The sequence below is a fragment of the Phodopus roborovskii genome, unplaced genomic scaffold (assembly GCF_943737965.1).
Source record: "Phodopus roborovskii unplaced genomic scaffold, PHOROB, whole genome shotgun sequence".
NCBI lineage: Eukaryota > Metazoa > Chordata > Mammalia > Rodentia > Cricetidae > Phodopus > Phodopus roborovskii.
The window spans coordinates 15,444,250-15,462,503 of record NW_026126434.1 but is presented as its reverse complement, the minus strand read 5'-3'; the positions used below and the strand labels follow the sequence as shown (position 1 = coordinate 15,462,503).

The 18,254-nt window shown below is 41.7% G+C and overlaps 1 protein-coding gene across 1 annotated transcript; it reads left to right on the top strand.

Annotated features, from left to right (window-relative positions):
* The first annotated feature begins 3,994 nt into the window (after positions 1-3,994).
* Positions 3,995-4,981, top strand: LOC127223861 (calreticulin-3-like). The gene has a single exon (XM_051186550.1). The coding sequence runs from the start codon at positions 4,160-4,162 to the stop codon at positions 4,913-4,915; it is 756 nt and encodes a 251-aa protein (XP_051042507.1). The 5' UTR covers positions 3,995-4,159; the 3' UTR covers positions 4,916-4,981.
* Positions 4,982-18,254: the final 13,273 nt, after the last annotated feature.

The window sequence follows — 18,254 nt, the reverse complement described above, 5'->3', positions numbered from 1 at the left end:
TACACCAGGAGTAAGAGCTACTTTTTTTTTTTTTTGTTCAGCCCCAGTAAAGAGGCCATATTAGCTATTTCCCTCCGGAAGGAAGCAAGAAGGCTCATATAATTTAAAAAACTCATGAGGGCACTCTCCCAGCTCTATAATCAGGAAACAATGGATGGAGACTCTTCCAGGGAGCTGCCGAAAACTTGCTCAGGAGCCTCTCATGCCACATCTTCTGTGAGTCATCGCTCACCATGGGGTGAACTTTTCACCCACACTTCTATGAGGAGCCCCAATGAACTCACTGGTTCACCAAGCTAGACTTGGATAGATTTGTTCCTACAGTTTGCTATTGCCTTTGCTATGAGGGAAGAAAAGAAGCATACTCCCCAGGAGAAGTAAGAGAACAGGGAATCAGGAACATTTGGAACCAGAGATAAGGAGAAGGTCACATGATCATCAAGACTAAAATACTTCCGGCTGTTCAGCTGCAAGCCAACAGTGGCCAGAAAATCACCAGATTCTTTCTGTCTGCAAAAGCACCAACTTTTCTAACACCTTGCAAACTCCCACAAAGATGGTATTCTACGACTTTATTATCACAGCCTTCAAACCTAACACAGTCTCCTATCTGCTCAAGGCTCCGGAGGCTTTTCTGAAAGTCAATGTTCCTGAAGGCCAGAGAGGTTTGCACACTCAGAGGGACAAATGAAGTCAGGTGCTAATAGGGAGCCTAGAGAATAGGCTTGGTCCTCCCTTCCAAGAGGAAGCAAAGCCCAATTCTTCACAAGTTTTAAAGGAATTCCAGACCTCAAAACACTCTTACAAGGTCACAGAGAACAGGATGAGGGAAGCTGAAAGAGAGAGATGGGTATCTGGAACTTTCTTCAGGGAGATGTGTGCAAATGTCAGTACTTCCCTTCCTTTCCTTATAGAAGACTTGTCCTAATCAGGGTTACTATTGCTGTGATGAAACACCATGACCAAAAGCAAGTGGAGAAGGAAAGGTTTATTTGGCTCACACTTCCACATTGTATAGTCCATCAGGGAAGGAAGTCAGGACAGGAACTCAAACAGGGTAAAAATCTGCAGGCAGGAGCTGATGCAGAAGCCTTGGAGGGGTACTGTTTACTGGTTTGTTCCATGTGGCTTGCTCAACCTACTTTCTTGTAGTACTCAGGACTACTGACCCAGGGATGGCTCTACCCACAATGGGTTGGGCCCTCCCCCATCAATCACAGATTAAGAAAATGCCCTACAGCTGTACTTTACAGAAGCACTTTTCTCTCAATTGAGGTTCCCTGCTTTCAGATGACTTTAGCTTGTGTCAAGTTGACATAAAACCGGCCAGGACAAGAATGTAGTCACAGCTTTTGTAAAGTGCAAGTTGAGAGCCAAGGAAATCCCCTTTAGGACATTGTGGCCACACCCTTCTGTGCTTCTGTCCTGGAGGTCTCACTGTCCATCTCAGTTCACAGTCCTTGAGCTACTGCTGCCAGGAAAGGCTGCTGGGACCTGAGTGCTGACCAGGAATGTCAAGAAGTTGAACTGAGAGCTATCAAGTCATTAAGAACTTTACTTTCAGGAAATGTGACCCAGGGGATGTGTAAGAGGCCGAGGAGCATTCCACTGCTGTTTGCTCTGACACACAAGACCATATGACTCTGGCCAGTCTTCAGTGAGAAAATGACTGCCCCACCCCCCAATCAAGTCACTGAACTCTGAGCCAAAACTTCTGCTAAAAAGCCCCCCCTGACTCTGTGTGTGTGTGAACTCCCCATCCTCGTTCCCACTCACTTGGCAAGTCCAATTGGCTCTGGCAACTTTTTATCTCAGGTCAACAGTTATGACTTTATTCACAAGAAAGAGAGGAGAGAGGGAAGAAGAGAGGAAAGGAAGAAGGGAGGGGGGAAGGGATGGAGAAAGATCTACCCAGGTGAGGAAAGCCATCCAGCTGCTTCCTAGTTGTTTGACCCTGTGGCCTCACACATGCTAATATCACATTGAGTTTTGCCATCTTAAAAATTCAGAATCAGGAAGCAAAGGCTTTGCATGTTCTTTCAGCAGATGCAGGCAAACCCAGACTTCCCTACAGCTGTGTCTGCAGGAAATACATCTTGTTAGTTTTCCTCTTACTGTGACAAAGTGACTTCAGGGAGGGCTTATCTTGCTCCTCTCTGAGGGCACAGTTCCTGGGGGTGGGGAAGACAAGGGGACAGGAGCATGAGGCAGCTGGTTGCAACCATAGTCAGTAGTCAGTCGGTAAGGAGAGAAATGGATGATGGCCCAGCGCTCAATTCCCCTTCTCCCTTTATTTCAGCCCTACACCCAGTCCACAGGATGGAACTTCCCACATTTAGAGTGGGTCTTCCCATCTCCTACATCTCAATCTAAACTCCTTCACAAACACTCCCATGGGTCTGTTTCTATAGTGATCCCAGAGCCAGCCAAGTTGACAGCAATATTAAACACCAGTGTGTGTATGTGTGTGGGGTGGATGAGTAGGTGGGCTTGGATATAAATATAAATATAAATATAAATATAAATATAAATATAAATATATGTGTGTGTGATTTAGAGTGTATATGTATGTTTGTGTATATGTGTTGGTGTGTTTATGTGGGTATTGGTGTATTTATAGGTATATATGTTTTTATATGTCTGTTTTTAAATGTGTGTGCTTATGTATTTGTGTGTTTGTATCTCTATGTATTTGTATGTATGTGTGTTGTTATTTTATGTGTATGTTTGTATATGTGTGCTTATGTATTTGTGTGCTTTATGTGTTTGTGTATATTGTGTGTTTATGTATTTATGTGTATATGTGTGTATGTGTGTCTGTGAGTTTGTGTGTTTGAGTGTATGCATGTTTGTATGTATATGTGTTTGTTTCTTTGTATTTATATGTTTGTGTATATTGTGTGTTTTTATACATGTTATCTATGTGTTTGTCTATGAGTTTGTATGTTTATGTTGTGTGTGTGTGTGTATCTGTGTGTAGGTGGGATGTGTGCTGTGAAGGGCTTGGTGACAAATGATAAAGTGAAGGAACATCACAAAGTCAAACCTGGCAGGAAACAAGAAATGAAAGGTTAACTCAAAAGTGGACACCATGATGCCTTTTCCATGAGGTCTTCACCCATGATGCACAGATACAGGTTATGGGGGGGCCTCCATGCTCTTATATACCCCTAACTTGTGCTTTGTGAGAAAATCCAATAGCCTCATTGGTCTTCAAGTTGGACTTTGGTGGAACTGTACTTTGGTCTGTCACTGGGGCCCATTCTGCAATGAGTAAGTGTTTGCTCATGTCTTCCCTGGACAAGTTAATGCAACAGAAAGTGACTGGCACAGAGTGCTGCACATCCAAGAGAGAATCCAAGAGAGTGGCTGCTCTCTCCTACTGTAGCAGAAGACAACCAGGCAGTTAGAACATCCACAAGCTGAACATACCTAGGAGTTTATGTAGGGCTTCTTAGAAGGTGGAGTTTTCCAGGAAGATTTCTAGGGTGGGGATTGGTCAGATTTCAGTCCTTGAGCTCAGAATGGCTAGATCTTGTGCTCAGGGATCGGTTGGTTTCCTGCACAGGTTTAAGGTCAGATTTGGGTCGGGTTTCAGGGCCAAAGTGTGTTTCTTTGGATCTGCTCAGGGTATATTTCTTTAGTTGACCCTTTTCCCTTACACCTAAGTTGCTTTGGATATGGTGTTTCAACACACCAATAGTAACCCTGACTAAGACTCAACAGGACAAGAATTATAAAGATGATCAAACTGGATGAAAATTTTGTAATAACTAATAGTGTAATGATGGTGTACCTAGCTGTAAATAGCAAGGAAAGATTTGTTTGTCTGTTTTCTCGTGTTTCTTTAGTCAAATATACATGAGAAAGAGACAATATAAAGTAGCATGGAGTTGAATCCCAATACTCAAGAGACAGAGGCAAGCAGATCTCTGAGTTCAAGGTCAACTGATCTTGTTCCGACTTCCCATAGTGGTGGACTATGAACGGCTTGCAGACAACCCAGAACAGCAGATTCTACACCATCTCTGCCAGCTTCAAGCCATTCAGCAATAAAGGGAAGACCCTGGTGATCCAGTACACAGTGAAGCATGAGCAGAAGATGGACTGCGGTGGTGGCTACATCAAGGTGTTTCCTTCTGACCTGGATTAAAAGAATATGAATGGAAAGTCTCAGTACTACATCAAGTTTGGACCTGATATTTGTGGATTTGATATCAAGAAAGTTCATGTTATCTTATATTTCAAAAACCAGTATCATTCAAATAAGAAGACAATCAGATGCAAGGCTGACGGCTTCATCCACCTCTACACCCTGATTTTGAAGCCAGATCTTTCTTACGAGGTGAAAATTGATGGCCAGTCCATTGAGTCCGGCAACATTGAGTATGACTGGCACCTGACGTCACTGAAGAAAATGGAAAAGACATCAGCCGGGTCTAGAGACTGGGATCAAGTGGAAGGTGACAAAGCCCAGGATTGGGAAAAGCACTTTCTGGATGCAGACGCCAGCAAGCCAAGCGATTGGAACAGTGAGCCACCATACCAGGATGGCCTGAAAGCTGAGGGCATAGATAAAGATGTGTGGCTCCACCGGGAGATGAAGCCTGCCAGCTATCTGACGCAGTATGACCTCTCAGAATTGGAGAACATTGGTGCCGTCGATCTGGAGCTATGGCAGGTGAGATCTGGAACCATCTTTGATAACTTCCTGATCACAGATGATGAAGAATATGCAGAGAAGTTTGGCAAGGCCACCTGGGGAGAGACTAAGGGTCCAGAAAAGGAGATGGATGCCATACAGGCCAAGGAAGAAGTGCAAAAAGCCCGAGAGGAGGATGAGGAGCTGCTGGTAGGGAAGTTTCACAGGCACAACAGCCATTTCAGCAGATTCCACAGGCAAGGTGAACTGTAGTCGTCCCCACAGTGCATGCAGAGGACTGGCCCAGCCTCCCTGCTAATACACATCTGAACGATCACACGTCTGCATGGTCATTTGTCTAGTTTCTGAAAAACAAGTCCATGTTTGTGGTGGAGTCCCCTAATCCTCCCCAGACCTTATGACCCTGGTGCATATATCAGGAGGTTTCCTTCAGTTGCCTGTGGGACTTTAATCTTGGGACTTCAGAGGCAGAGGCAGGCAGAGATCTCTGTCCAGCCTGGTCTATATAGCGAGGTCTAGGACAACTTGAGCCACATAGTGAGACATTGTCTTTAAAAAAGTTTCCCCTGTGCAGAACAGACTATTGAACCAGAGACCTGTAAGAATCTGGCCATAAACAATGTGTTTTTTTGGAACCTCTTGAATACCTTCATGAAATAAAAGATGATAAAATAAATTTTTACAAGTAGAAAAAAAAGTAGCATGGAGTTGTTATTAATACACTTGTATCTGGGGATTTTTTTTTTTTTTTGATACAGTCATTCTGGCCGGTAAAGAAATGTAAATTGTTTCATCTATTTGTTTATTTAGTGGGTGGGCAGATAATATAGCCTTCTCTTGAGGCCAGAAGACAAGTCCATTCTCTCTGGCCATCTTGTGGGATCCAAAGTTCTAGCTCCTGTCCTCAGGCCTGTGGCAAAGCTCCTCTACTTGCACTGTTATCCTGTCTACCTTAAAAAATATCCTCTGAAAAATACTTATTGCCGTCTTTGGAATGCCGTACTTTGGGAAACACTAGCATCAGATATTATCCCTGACATGAAATGGAGGCACCATATTTCAAAATAAGCTCCTTAAGCACACATAGGAACAAGCTGGTGTTGTTTCTGTCTGCTTAGGGTAATACCTATCACAGAGTAGAGAGGACATGAATAATGGTGAAAGAAATAAGTACACGGTCCCTGGAACTGGAAGATAACACAACCAATGGCAGAGGAAAGACCAGCGTACCTGTTTCCAGGTCTTCACTGAAGGGTTCCAAGGAAGAAGGTTCCTACAAAGTTCGCATTCTCGAAAATGAAAGGCTCTATCATCCTCCCTGAGACGGTCTCTCGCCATCCAAGATGGAGACTCACTGTCAATGCAGATAGCAGCCTGGCTCAGTATTTGTAGAGCCTCTAGTCTGCATGAATCCCACACAAAGCCAATGTTCCTTCTCTGTTGGGTCACCTTGCTCTCACCAGACCATCCAGAACAGAAGGGACTGTGTTCCCCATGCCCAGCAACCGGGCTGCCCTTCCCCAGGTCAGGAGACCTGAGGAAGGAATGGTGTCTTCAACCTTTCCTGGAGACTTAACCTCCCTTCCCAGGACCTTTAGCTCAGCTAAGTGGAGACACCTGGTGTCTGGTGTTGCAACTTCAAGAACATCAAAGAGTCTGGACTGAAAATCGGTCCTCATAAAAACTGCCTCATCGGGGACCATTCTCAAAACAGCAACTCAAATCCCAGCCCGACCTGTACCAAGGAGGCTTACTTCACTCTCAATATCCCCACTACTCAGACAAGGCTTTCTCTCTTGAGCAGGAAAGAATCCACCACGATCACCAGGCAGTCTGAACATATTAGAAGCCAGGAAGAACAGGATACCCCACCCCTTCCTGGCCTCTTCGTTTTGTGGGGTGCTACGTCACAGGGGAACAGCTGTATCTGTTTTGTGTAATATCTGGTTGGTGATACTTAATAAGTAGCCAGAGTAGCAAAGTTCCTTTTTTTTTTTTTTTTTTTTTTTTTTTTTTTGCCTAAACAAGGCCAAAGGAATATTAAAGTTTCACTAGGGAAGAAATATGGCCGCTGCCAGGAACTGATTAGTCATAAAACCCTAGGCATCCCAGCGTCCATCATCGCCTTGCTTTTAATGACTGAACTAGAAGAAGAGACATCAGCTTTCAAAAGAAGGTTATAAAAACTCTGTGCACAGATGAGGCCTCCAAATATTTTGATAGAACCCGAAAATAAACATATATATATATATATATATATATATATATATATATATCATTGAGACAAATCACAAAACATATGTTGTTATGTTTTGCTCTAAAAACCATGAAGTTTACCCAGAACCCTATTATGGTAACTGCCTGGCTTTTCATGCATTCCTAAATTACCATGTAATCTAAAACCTTGTTTTCAGCTGCCCTATATTGGAAAGCCCCTTAAAAAATAAGCAGGGACGATGGCAGGCTCATATTCACAAGGAAACCTGCCTGTGCTGGCGTAAATGAAAGTGGTATTTATCAGGCAGGCTCCTTTAAGACAACCACCACCTTAGTTACCCAGGGACGATACATGTTCAGGAAATGCCCGAAACCAGGAATTGTGTTTTAGGCTCTCTGCATTTTCAAACACATGATAGTTGGTGTAAAAAATATATTCTTTTCCTGCAGGGACGTGGCTGTAATTAGTGTGTGCCAAAAGTCTCTCTCGCTGAGATTTCATTGTCTTATCTCCTTGCAGCATCTTAATGCGATTTTATTTTACTTTGTCAAAGTCCTATTAACATAAATGTGTTCTCCATAGCAAACAGAGTTCTTTTTTATGCAAAACAGGATTCAGCTGACTCTAATAAAACAGCTTGCAGTCTATTAGACTACAACAGTAATGTGCTTATTTTGTTTGTCAAATCAAGACTGCGTCATAAGGCTCTAGACAGAGATTTGTCTTGTTTTCCAGAATAATTGCTAGGGTGGGGCTACGTTATGATCTGTAAATGAATAGTATCGCTTAGAACAAACATTTCATATATCTTTTATCTTCCCCTGCACACAGTTCTGAGTTTTCTTTGAAATCCTTGCTCTACTTTTCCACATAAGTCATCAGAATGTTTCCAAAGAATTTTAACTGCCAGATTAATTATATCTTACAAACAAAGATAGATTGCTTACATTCTTTATTCAGAATCCCTGCCAGTATGGAGCAACTGGCAACAAATTAATCTCTTTTGCAACCCTACAAAATGTTTTGCTATGAAAAGGCCTGGAAGGTAAATGGATCCTTTAAAAGAAAAAAGAGAGAGAGAAAAAAAAAAAAAAAAAAAAAACCCAGGTTGCTCATTCTGAAACACAATCTGTAAGCAAAGAACAGAGGATTAAATGAGTTTGACTCTGCTCCCCCTAACCTTTTTTTACTCTTCCTTCCTTCCTTTCTTTCTTTCATTTTTTCTTTTTTCTTTCTTTTTTTTTTTTTTTTTTTTTTTTCCTTTTAGCATCTAGATTATAGCCCTCCATTAATGTATTCAGTTAATTAAGTATTTCTGTGACCTGGTGGCAATTTCTGAAATCCAGGGAATTTTTCTTCCTTCTTTAAGGTCTGCCTCCCCCACAGGGCTGGGTGTAATCTGTTTGGATCTACGTATGTCAGCTATACTTTCCTTACAAGCTTACAGAATGTTTTCATAAATTTAGCAACCCAAAAATATTGCAAACATTTCATTTCCTTTGCCTTCTCTGTCTCTCTCTGTCTCTCTCTCTCTCTCTCTCTCACACACACACACACACACACACACACACATACAAAAGACTGCCTTCATTGCAAATTCTTGCCAGTATGAATCACCCTAAGTAATATTTGCTTTAACTTTAGTGTGGTTCAACAAACAACCTTTATATGGCTGGACTTCAAAGGGAGGAGAAATGAAGGTTAGAAATGTGATAGGCATAATCTATTATTAGGCATGAAACATTAAACCACTTTTAGCTATAACTCTAAAACCTGCATAATCTAGGTTTTTAACTGCACTGCGTATTTATTTGTGCTTTCGCTTACACAGGCATTTATCTCCAAGTGTTTGAGAGAGAAATATTTTCCACTGTACCAAGTGCCGCTATTTGGCTTAATTTTTCCTAATATTTAATTTAGAGGGGAGGGGTGAAATGGTAATATTATAACAGGATTCTCGTGTGTCCTGGCCAAAATACTTAGTGTTCCTCCTCGAGGAAAATTAATCTGTTACCAGTTCCCTGACCTGCAAGTCAGGTTTTAGTAAAATAGGCACCCAGGGAGGAGGGCAGAAGAAGGGGGAAAGCAGGGAGGCTGGGTAGAGAGATAAGATCTCTTTCTTTGACTAAGTGGGGGTGGTGTGGGGAGCTAAGAAGAAAGTCTCAACCCAGCCATGCCATCTGATGACAGAAAATAAGCTGAAAGCATATCTTAGTGTTAGAAGGCATTTATTAGCTCCACCCATAATGACATTTGCTGCAGCGACAGTAATTGTTAAAAATATGTCCTGCAATTATTTCTTTAATGGCGGTGTAGGTGGGGGGTGAGGGGGGCTGCAGTCAATGGAAACTCATCTCTGAGTTTCTCTTTTCCTCCACCTCCACATACATTTGCACTAAAAAAAAAAAAAAAAAAAAAAAAAGCATCTACTGTTATGAAATAAGTTAGATATCAGGAAAGTTTGTAGCATGAGAAAGCACAAGGCAGTGTCAGAGGATGCATGCATAGGCAGAAACAAAAACATCATCAGTAACATTTTGTTCTTGATTAAATTTACGCTCCCTAATACAGTAGATTAAAAATAAGTCCAACTGTTAAACACATTAGTGTTCAGCCATGGTCCTGGTGCCAGAAAAACAGATACTACTCCAGACTCAGCCTTTCTCTGCTAGACTTGAGGAGCCAGGGGAAATCTGACCCCCTGGAAACCTGAGCCCCAAAGTCCATCCATGACCCCGCAGTTTGGAGATTCCTTATTTTTGCCTGGTGATGAAATCCCAGAACTGTCTTAATATTTTCTCACACTGGGTCAAAACTCAGCATCTCTCAGCAAGGCTGTAAGAAAATATGAGTTAGGAAAATGGAGAAAGAATTACTAATGGCAACAATCAAGGATCTTGGACAGGAATATTAAATTAAGTTGAAGTCTACTGAACAGGTATTTGTGAAACTTGCATCTTTCAGGAAGAGATTTAAGCCATAACTTACACCCACTCAAGAATTGTAATGGGCTGCTAGATGGTTCCACAGTTAAGAGTACAAACTGCTTCTACAGAGGACTCAAGTTTGGCTCCCAGCACCTACACTAGGGCCCTCACAACCACCTGGAATTCCAGCTCCAGGGAATCTGATGCCCTCTTTTGGATGTCACAGGCACCTGCACTGCACATACACACACCTACACATGCATACATACATAAAATTAAAAATAAAGGAGGCACAGTCATATCACATACCACAAGGACATTTGCTCAGCTATGTTCATGGCAACATTATTCATAATAGTCAGATCTTGGAAACAACCTAGATGCCCCTCAACTGAAGAATGGATAAAGAAAATGTGGTATAGTTACACAATGAGATACTACTCAGCTGTAAGAAACAATAATATTCTAAAATTCACAGGCAAATGGACAGAACTTAAAAAAAAACATCCGCAGTAAGATAACCCAAAACCAGAAAGACAAATACAGTATGTACTCACTCATAACTGGATACCAGGAATAAAGCAAAAGATATCCAGCCTACAATCTACAACCCCAGAGAAGCTAGAACCCTCTCTCAGAAACAGATTGAAACAGATGCAGAAATCCACAACTAACCAATGGCCCATGCCCCTAGAGTACAATCAAAGTGAGGGACGAGCAATATATGAACAAAGGAGTCAAGACCAGGATGAGGAAACCCACAAAATCAGCTGACCTGAGCTACTAAGAGATCACTGACTCAGGTCTGACTAATGGGGAACCTGCATAAGACAGAACTAGATTCCCTTAATATAGGTGACAATGGTGTCACTAGGACAATATATGAGACCACTGGCAGTAGGTCCAAGATCTATCTCTAATGCACAAACTGACTTAGTGGAGCCCATTCTATATGGAGAAATACCTTGCTCAGCCTAGACACAAGGCTGTTGGGGAGTAGAGAGGTACCTTGGTTCTGCCTTGACAAGATGATGGGACAGGCTTAGCAGACTTCCTAGGGGAGGCCTTACCCTTTCCAAGGAACAGATGGGAAGTGGAGGGAGAGGAGTGAGGGGAGGGAGCAGAGAGAAGGAAGGGAAACTGGGTTTGGAATGTAAAAAAATAAATTAAAAAATACTTAAAAAATAAAAAAAAAGAAATTAATTTCTTGCTTACAAAAATACCTATTTAACTGAGGCAAATATCAGAGTGACTCCTCAGATGTCCCAGCTGACACGCCAGAGATCATGGCCAACTGTTGTCTAGTTTGGATGGTGCTCCATGAAGTTGGAAAGAGAGCTTGGCCAAGGTGATTCTGGGCTGTCCCGACCCTGCTGGGCATCTAATGCAAACACTGACTTCCCCAAGCTTGTCCATTGTTGTGGAAGCACATGACCCATTGAATTTATTCAAAAACAAAAACTGGCTTCCAGAGAGACAGCTCAGCAGTTAAGAGAACCCAAATTCAATTATATCAGGTAGCTTACAACCACCAGTAACTCCAGCTCCTCTGTGGGCACCTGTGCTATTATGTGCATGTACACACCACACACACACACACACACACACACACACGGGGGGGGGGGCATGAGGGAGAGGGAAAGGAATACATATTTTTAAAAATTTTTTAAAAAGAAAGCTAAACTAATATGTTGAAAACTAATACTTTTTTTCAGGTAATTATAAAATGTTCTTTGCCTAAACTGTGTTATCCCTGTTTATATAAGTTTTTTCTAGTGTTTATCTTTGTTGTAACAAAAATACCAACTCTGAGCCCTCATTCCCCTCTTCTCACAGATCCTTCCCTCCCCACCCTTCACCCCCACCCCCACCCTTTAGCATATTTTTCTGGTCTTTGGTCATTCTAGTTTAATAGGTTACCTGTTGCTGACACTCCATTTCACACAGATATGGTGTTTTCTGCTGTGACATGCTTTGTGGGGTTGCAACATCTGTAAATCTATGAAGTAATAACTCCCCAAAAGCAATGCAGATAGCTGCAGATATTGCCAGAAAAAAAAAAAAAAGTTAATTGAAACTATTTGGGGCATGCAGTATTGAACAATGAAACGGTTTCTGAGCAACACATATCTAAACGGGGCTTGCCAAAGACCTGCACACATTTAATTTGTTCTACAAATTTGGTTAACCCAATAAAGTGTAAACATCAAACATTGGTCGTAGAGAGCATTAAACATTAACCAACTGAAACCTTAAAGACTGAGGCAGAACATTAAAATTAGAGGCAAAGATGGGCTGGGCAACTCTGGGAAATTAGGTTAAGAATCCAAAAGGGAATATTTGTGGCTAGGTTTTAAAAAAAAAAAATACAGTAAAAACTATTTTGAGATTGGTAATCATTTGTCTCCATGGACAGGCTATTTTCCCCTTGGGATCATATTTTTAAAATCAAGCAAACATACCAAAGTCAATTTGATTTTCTGATTGTTCTCCAGGATGAAATGTATTACCACCCAAATGAACCCTGAAAAGGGGTATTTCAAAGGCTGTTTCCAGATCCATGAACCCTGGGATGGAACTCTGCCTTTTATTCATTTTACTCATTTGTGTGTGTGTGTGTGTGTGTGTGTGTGTGTGTGTTTGTTTGTGTTTATGAATGCTCCACATTGCTTAGCCTAAAGCCCAACCCCTATTAAAATTCAATAAACCTTTGTTGAATAACAGAATGAAAATGCCTTCCAAAGAGATAAGGATGGCTCTCAGGCTCACCTACTTAGATGGTTTCTCTACCTGAGGAAAACCGGCTTCTCAAGTAGAGCAAAAATGCTTAAGTCTGAAAGAGAAAAGAAAATAATACCATGTTCAAGTCATTATGTCCTACATGCTCATGGCCCAGTGAGCCTCCCTAAGTAAATCTCTACAAAGCAAAAACATCCTTCTCTCAGGAAAATCTTTGGTTCATTTCTTCTTCCATGTGTGCTAAGGTTGTGGGATATAGTAGGTGACAACTCCCAATAACCCCAGAAAACTCTGGAGATTCGGAAGTTAAAATACCACTGGTTCAAGATTTAACTCTTAAGAAATTAACTCTAGCCACCTATCTTCTTATGGTTCTGAATCACAATTAATAATGTAAAGTACAGCAGAACCATTAAGAGTTTTGTCTTAACTTGCACCCCCTAGAAGCAGATCTTGAGACTACACACAAGCACACACATACACACACACACACACATACACACACACACTTGAAGCTCTAAGCACACACCACCAGGAATCACATTTAAGAAGCACTTTACATTTTACAGTCTTTTTGTGTTCATTATCGTATCTCTGAATAGGAAAGAACTTTGAATGTAAAAATCAGTGTAGAGGTGTTCTCCAGCTCCACACATAACCAGTCCGTTTGTGTTTGGCTTATATACCATGAAATGACCCAGAGACCTACAAAAGCTGTACACAGGTGCCCATAGAGAAACTGGCTTAAACCAATGATAGTTGTTCAGGCCAGGAGAGAAAGTGATCCTAGAGACATGCCCAAGTGGGTCCTGCAGGTTTGTGTGAAGAATGGAGTGTCTATACACTAGGAATTAACCAAGAGCAGATTGTAAAGAAGGAGCTATTGACTCACTTTGATGGCATCTATAAGGGTGCTGACTGGAGTGGATTGGCAAGCAGGGCCATTTTTACACACATCAGGGAAATAAAATCCTAATTGGGGGAGGGGGCTGATAATCAGAATATCTCATCACTAAATACCTGCCAGGCAGAGTAGAGGGTACAAAGATAAATACCCTTCTTTTATGTCACTGAGAATAAATTTGAGGCTTAAAGAAATAAGAGAATGTATTAGCCCAAGCTACAAAAACCAGAAGCCCAGGTTTATCTGATGCCCAAATATTTTAAATCTGTATTTATTCCTATGACACAACAACACTTGTAGGCCATCCAAAATATAACTACAACAGGGATGCAACTCAATAGATACAGTTCTGGCCTCCCAAGCATGAGGCCCTGGGTTTATAAAATAATGAGATTGAAACACCTTTAACCCTAGCATTCAAGAGGAGAAAGAAAGATCAAAAGTTCAGGGTCATCGTCAGATACACATCAAGTTCAAGGCCAGTCTGGGATGCAGAAGACACTGTCTCAAACACAAACCCCACATACAATAAAAATAAAATCTAACGTATAAGATTTTCCAAACCTTAGGCATCTATAGTGAAAAATATTTTACAACCAACTATTGCCAGTCCATGGACTTAGCACTGCAATCCTGAATAAGCTGTGTAAAAGAAGACAAAACTGTGATAATTAACTTTCCAAAATCTCTCATCCTGAGGTATGCATTTCTGTCTTTCCAGAAGAATTCAGCCAGGTCAACAAGAATAAACTTAAGTAATTAGCATAACTTTTTTTTTTCTCAGCATAACTTTTTCCTTAGTTACATCTCAATGAGCTTGTTTTAAATCAAGGGATCTAAGAACCAAGTCATAATTGCTAACTTATTATTCCCTTACTGAGCAGCCAAATGCCTTGCCTAAGCTATAGCATTCACTCCCAGATCTTTCTAGTCTTTAGTAGATGCAAAGCACGAGTTGAGATGATAGCAGAAACTTCTCCAGATGAAGTTAAGCACAGGGTTCCTGTGTTCACCCACCACAATGTTGCACAGATTCCCAAATTCTCAAATCTTTGTGACTACTCACTACTCTTACACAGACCCCTGTCACATGGGACAAACTCACTCTTTTTTGGTATTGTAAGCAGCATTTTAAAAAAAAAATGCACATCAGCAAGCTTAGTTCCTAGGAATTCTTGAAAACAGACTTAGATTTTAAAGTAAAAGACAACTCTCCCAAATGAGCTTGATTGTGATAGAATAGGATTTAAAAGTTGGATATTATAGTTGCACAAGGCATATGATTTTAATTTCTTAAATATGTTTTTAAAAATTCCTAGAAAGTGTAAGTTAGTGAAATTTTATTTTGAGTAAATAGAATATTTTATACACAAATCCATTATCTTATGAGTCCATAGTCTCTGTAACAGCTTGGGGAAAGTTTCGGAGAGTACTCAGATGTCAAATGTGATCTCAATTTTTTTTTTGATTGTCTAAAAGCAGTGTTATGTGTATTGTCTGGGAAAAATGAATATTCATGTTTTTTTCATTCATCATGGGTTAGAAATAGGGCTGCGTTTACTCTGGCTATTGTCTAGCTAATATCCATAGCAAGTCGTTGCTATGGCTGGTATTTTGTTCTATTTATAAATCAGGAAGTCAGGTTCAGAGAAATTAAGGGGCACTTCCAGGGTCATATAACTGAAGAATGTCCAAAGCAGGATTTCAGCTCTTTCTCAGTCTTAGTTGAGAGTCTCGTGCTATATGCTACATCACAACACATGATAAAGATTATTTGGGTGGACATTCAGGCATGTCTCTGTGACATGAACATTTGTTCTTGGTTTCATAGGGAACTAGAGAAATAATAGCATTTCCCCTCTTTAAATAAAAACTGTAGTGGGTTCCTGGCTATGTTTGAGGAATAAGGTTAGGGGCAGGGTGTCCACTGGGATGATCTGTAAGGTGAGAAGGGTTGAGCTCCATAGAGATGGGATGGGACGCTGAGTCTCCAGAGAACTTTTAGCCTCAGCCCAGGTATTTTGATCAAATATGCTGTTCCAGCATAGCCCAAGGTGACTATGGTGGCTTATCTTTGGCATGTGGATGCCTAGCACAACTTGAAAGCCTCCTGCATTAAGAGTCAAACTCACAGAAGTGTGTTTTGCTTTGTCAGGGCAGGGTTCAAATTCAGCTCTAAGGAGGCTCCTCTAACACAGGCAGGTCCTGATTCACTGAAGCCTGTGCACTGAACCCATTGGCATCACACTAGGGCAGTCTTTCTCAACCCATGGGTTGCAACCCTTTTACAGGGATCAGCTATCCTGCATACCAGACATTTACATTATAATTCATAACAGTAGCAAAATTATAGTCATGAAGTAGCAATGAAAATAGTTTTATAGTTGGGAGGGGGGTCACCACAACATGAGGAACTGTATTCATGGGTCACAGCAATAGAAAGGTTGAAAATCATTGTTCTAGGGAATTCATCCACACTGGAAGGAATAGAATGGGCCACAGAGTGGGATGAGTAAGGACTGCGGACATGGCTCAGGGGTAAAGTGCTTGCCTTGTGAGTATGAAGACCTACCTGAGTTCAAGTTTCAAAACTGACATTAAAATGCCAGGCGCAATGGGCACGCATTTGTATTCCCAACACTGAGGAGGCAGAGGAGTGAAAATCAGCCTAGCCTACTTGGCAAGTTCCAGGCCAGTAAATAAAAAGTGTCTCACAAAATGGGATGGAGGGGCGTTGAGGGGGTACCTGAAGAACGATACCTGAGCTTAACCCCTGAACATTGCATTCATGAGCATACACAGAAATGGGGTGAGTACTCTCTCTACCAACCCACTGGTGGTACTACCTTCCAAAGTAGCCTCTGGAGGAACAGGGCTACCCTTTGGAGTGGGAGGAGTTGACTGCCAAGCAGAAGGACCCCATTTTCCACAGAACAGCTCAGGTTATGCCAGGCACCCCTATTCCTACAGGAGCTGGAGCCTTCCCACCCCCCCCCCTCTAGGTTTGGCCTCTGTCACAGGCTCCACTTCAATCATTAGTGATGAAAAGAAAAAATGGGCAAGCGCCAAGAAATGTTTCTTTCCTTGAAAACATGCGGATGTCATTGCATGTGCTGGGCCACAAAGTGGCAAGGCCATTCCCCGAAGCCAGCCCTGCTTCCAAGCTCATTAAAGTTTGGAATGAGGTTCGTCCTTTGTGTGCTTGTGTGTTTCCAAGCTGTTCTGTGACACATTGTCAGGAACGCAGGTACCAGGCCTCTGGAACTCCAGCTTTCAACAGCTGCTTTTACACTTCCCTTTCACACAATTAAACACCCTACGGTACTTAACACAGCAATAACTAGCACACCAATAAAGCAATAAATAATTGTGCTCCGGAAAACTCTGGGGCCTAACCAGCAACTATGAGCAATAGTTTTGTTTCATCAGTGAGCTTAGCTAATAGAAAAGCAGAAGTTAGTCCAGGCCTGGAGACAATCTGCTGGACTCCTATGCTGTGACCAGAGGGGCCGGGTGGGGGTAGAGTCAGTCTCTGACTGACTTAGCATCCAGCCCAGAGAGCAACCATAGCAGTGGGAAGCCCCACCTCCAGAAACCAGTTTAAAATGCTAAAGGGGTGAAAGGATCCAGCTATGAGACAGAGGGCTGCCTGCTGAGTTGTGGAGTAAGGGAAGGGCCCCAGGAAAGTAACAGAGCTCTTCAGAAAGCAAATATTCACAGCCAAGCTGGAAGCTGGAGCTGGATGGGCTGGACCTAGAACTCCTCCCTCCATGTGTCTGAGAGAAACATAGGCAGATAGGATGGGAGAAGTGGGGCCTTTGAGTCCCCTACCAAACAGGATGCCCTAAAGGGTGCTGATGCCAGTCCTGCAAGCCAAGACCAGCACAGGGCTGAGGAAGTTATCTGGGGAAATGCTAAGAAACCCCTGAATACCCTACAGTGATCTCTCTAGCATATATTCCCTGGATCCCACAAATCTATGTCCCTGGAAGCAGAGTCCAGGAACCTGCACTCTGTGTGTGTGTGTGTGTGTGTGTGTGTGTGTGTGTGTGTGTGTGTGTGTGTGTGTGTTATGTGTATATGTTCCTGCCTACTCTTGCAGAGGACTCAGGTTCCATTCCCAGCACTCACATGACCATCAGTAAACCCACTTCCAGGGAATCTTATGCCTTATTCTAAACTCCACAAGCAATAGGCATGTACATGTTTCACATACAGAATTCAGTCAAAGCATACATATAAAATAGAATTTAAATGTCTAAGAAAAGGCAAATAGTGAGATCACAGCCCATATGCCTCTCCCTTTGTTTACACAGTAGTCAACTCCATGGTCAGTGTTTTTGTGTCTCTGTCTTCATTCTCAATATCCAGATTCTTTAGAGCAAATCCCAGATATCAAACCATCTTATCTGTGAATGTTGTCATTGTCCGCATGTATCTCTACATTAGAGGTTCTCAACCTGTGGGTCACAACCCCTAATATGCAAATATCCTGTATATTACATATTTACAATATGATGCCTAACAGTCCCAAAATTACAGTAGCAATGACATAATTTTATGCTTGGAGATACCACAACATGAGGAACTGAATTAAAGGGCCACAGCATTAGGAAAGTTGAGGACCACTGCTCTACAGTATAGTCTCTAAGTATTAACTTGATTAAAATGTTAACATTAATTGTGTAATATTATTAAATACAGTGCTAATATTTTCCCAGGCATCTTACATTATTTTTTTAATTGCTTGGGTTCAAGTCAGGATCAAAATGAGTTCCATATATCAAAGTCATGTCTCTTAAA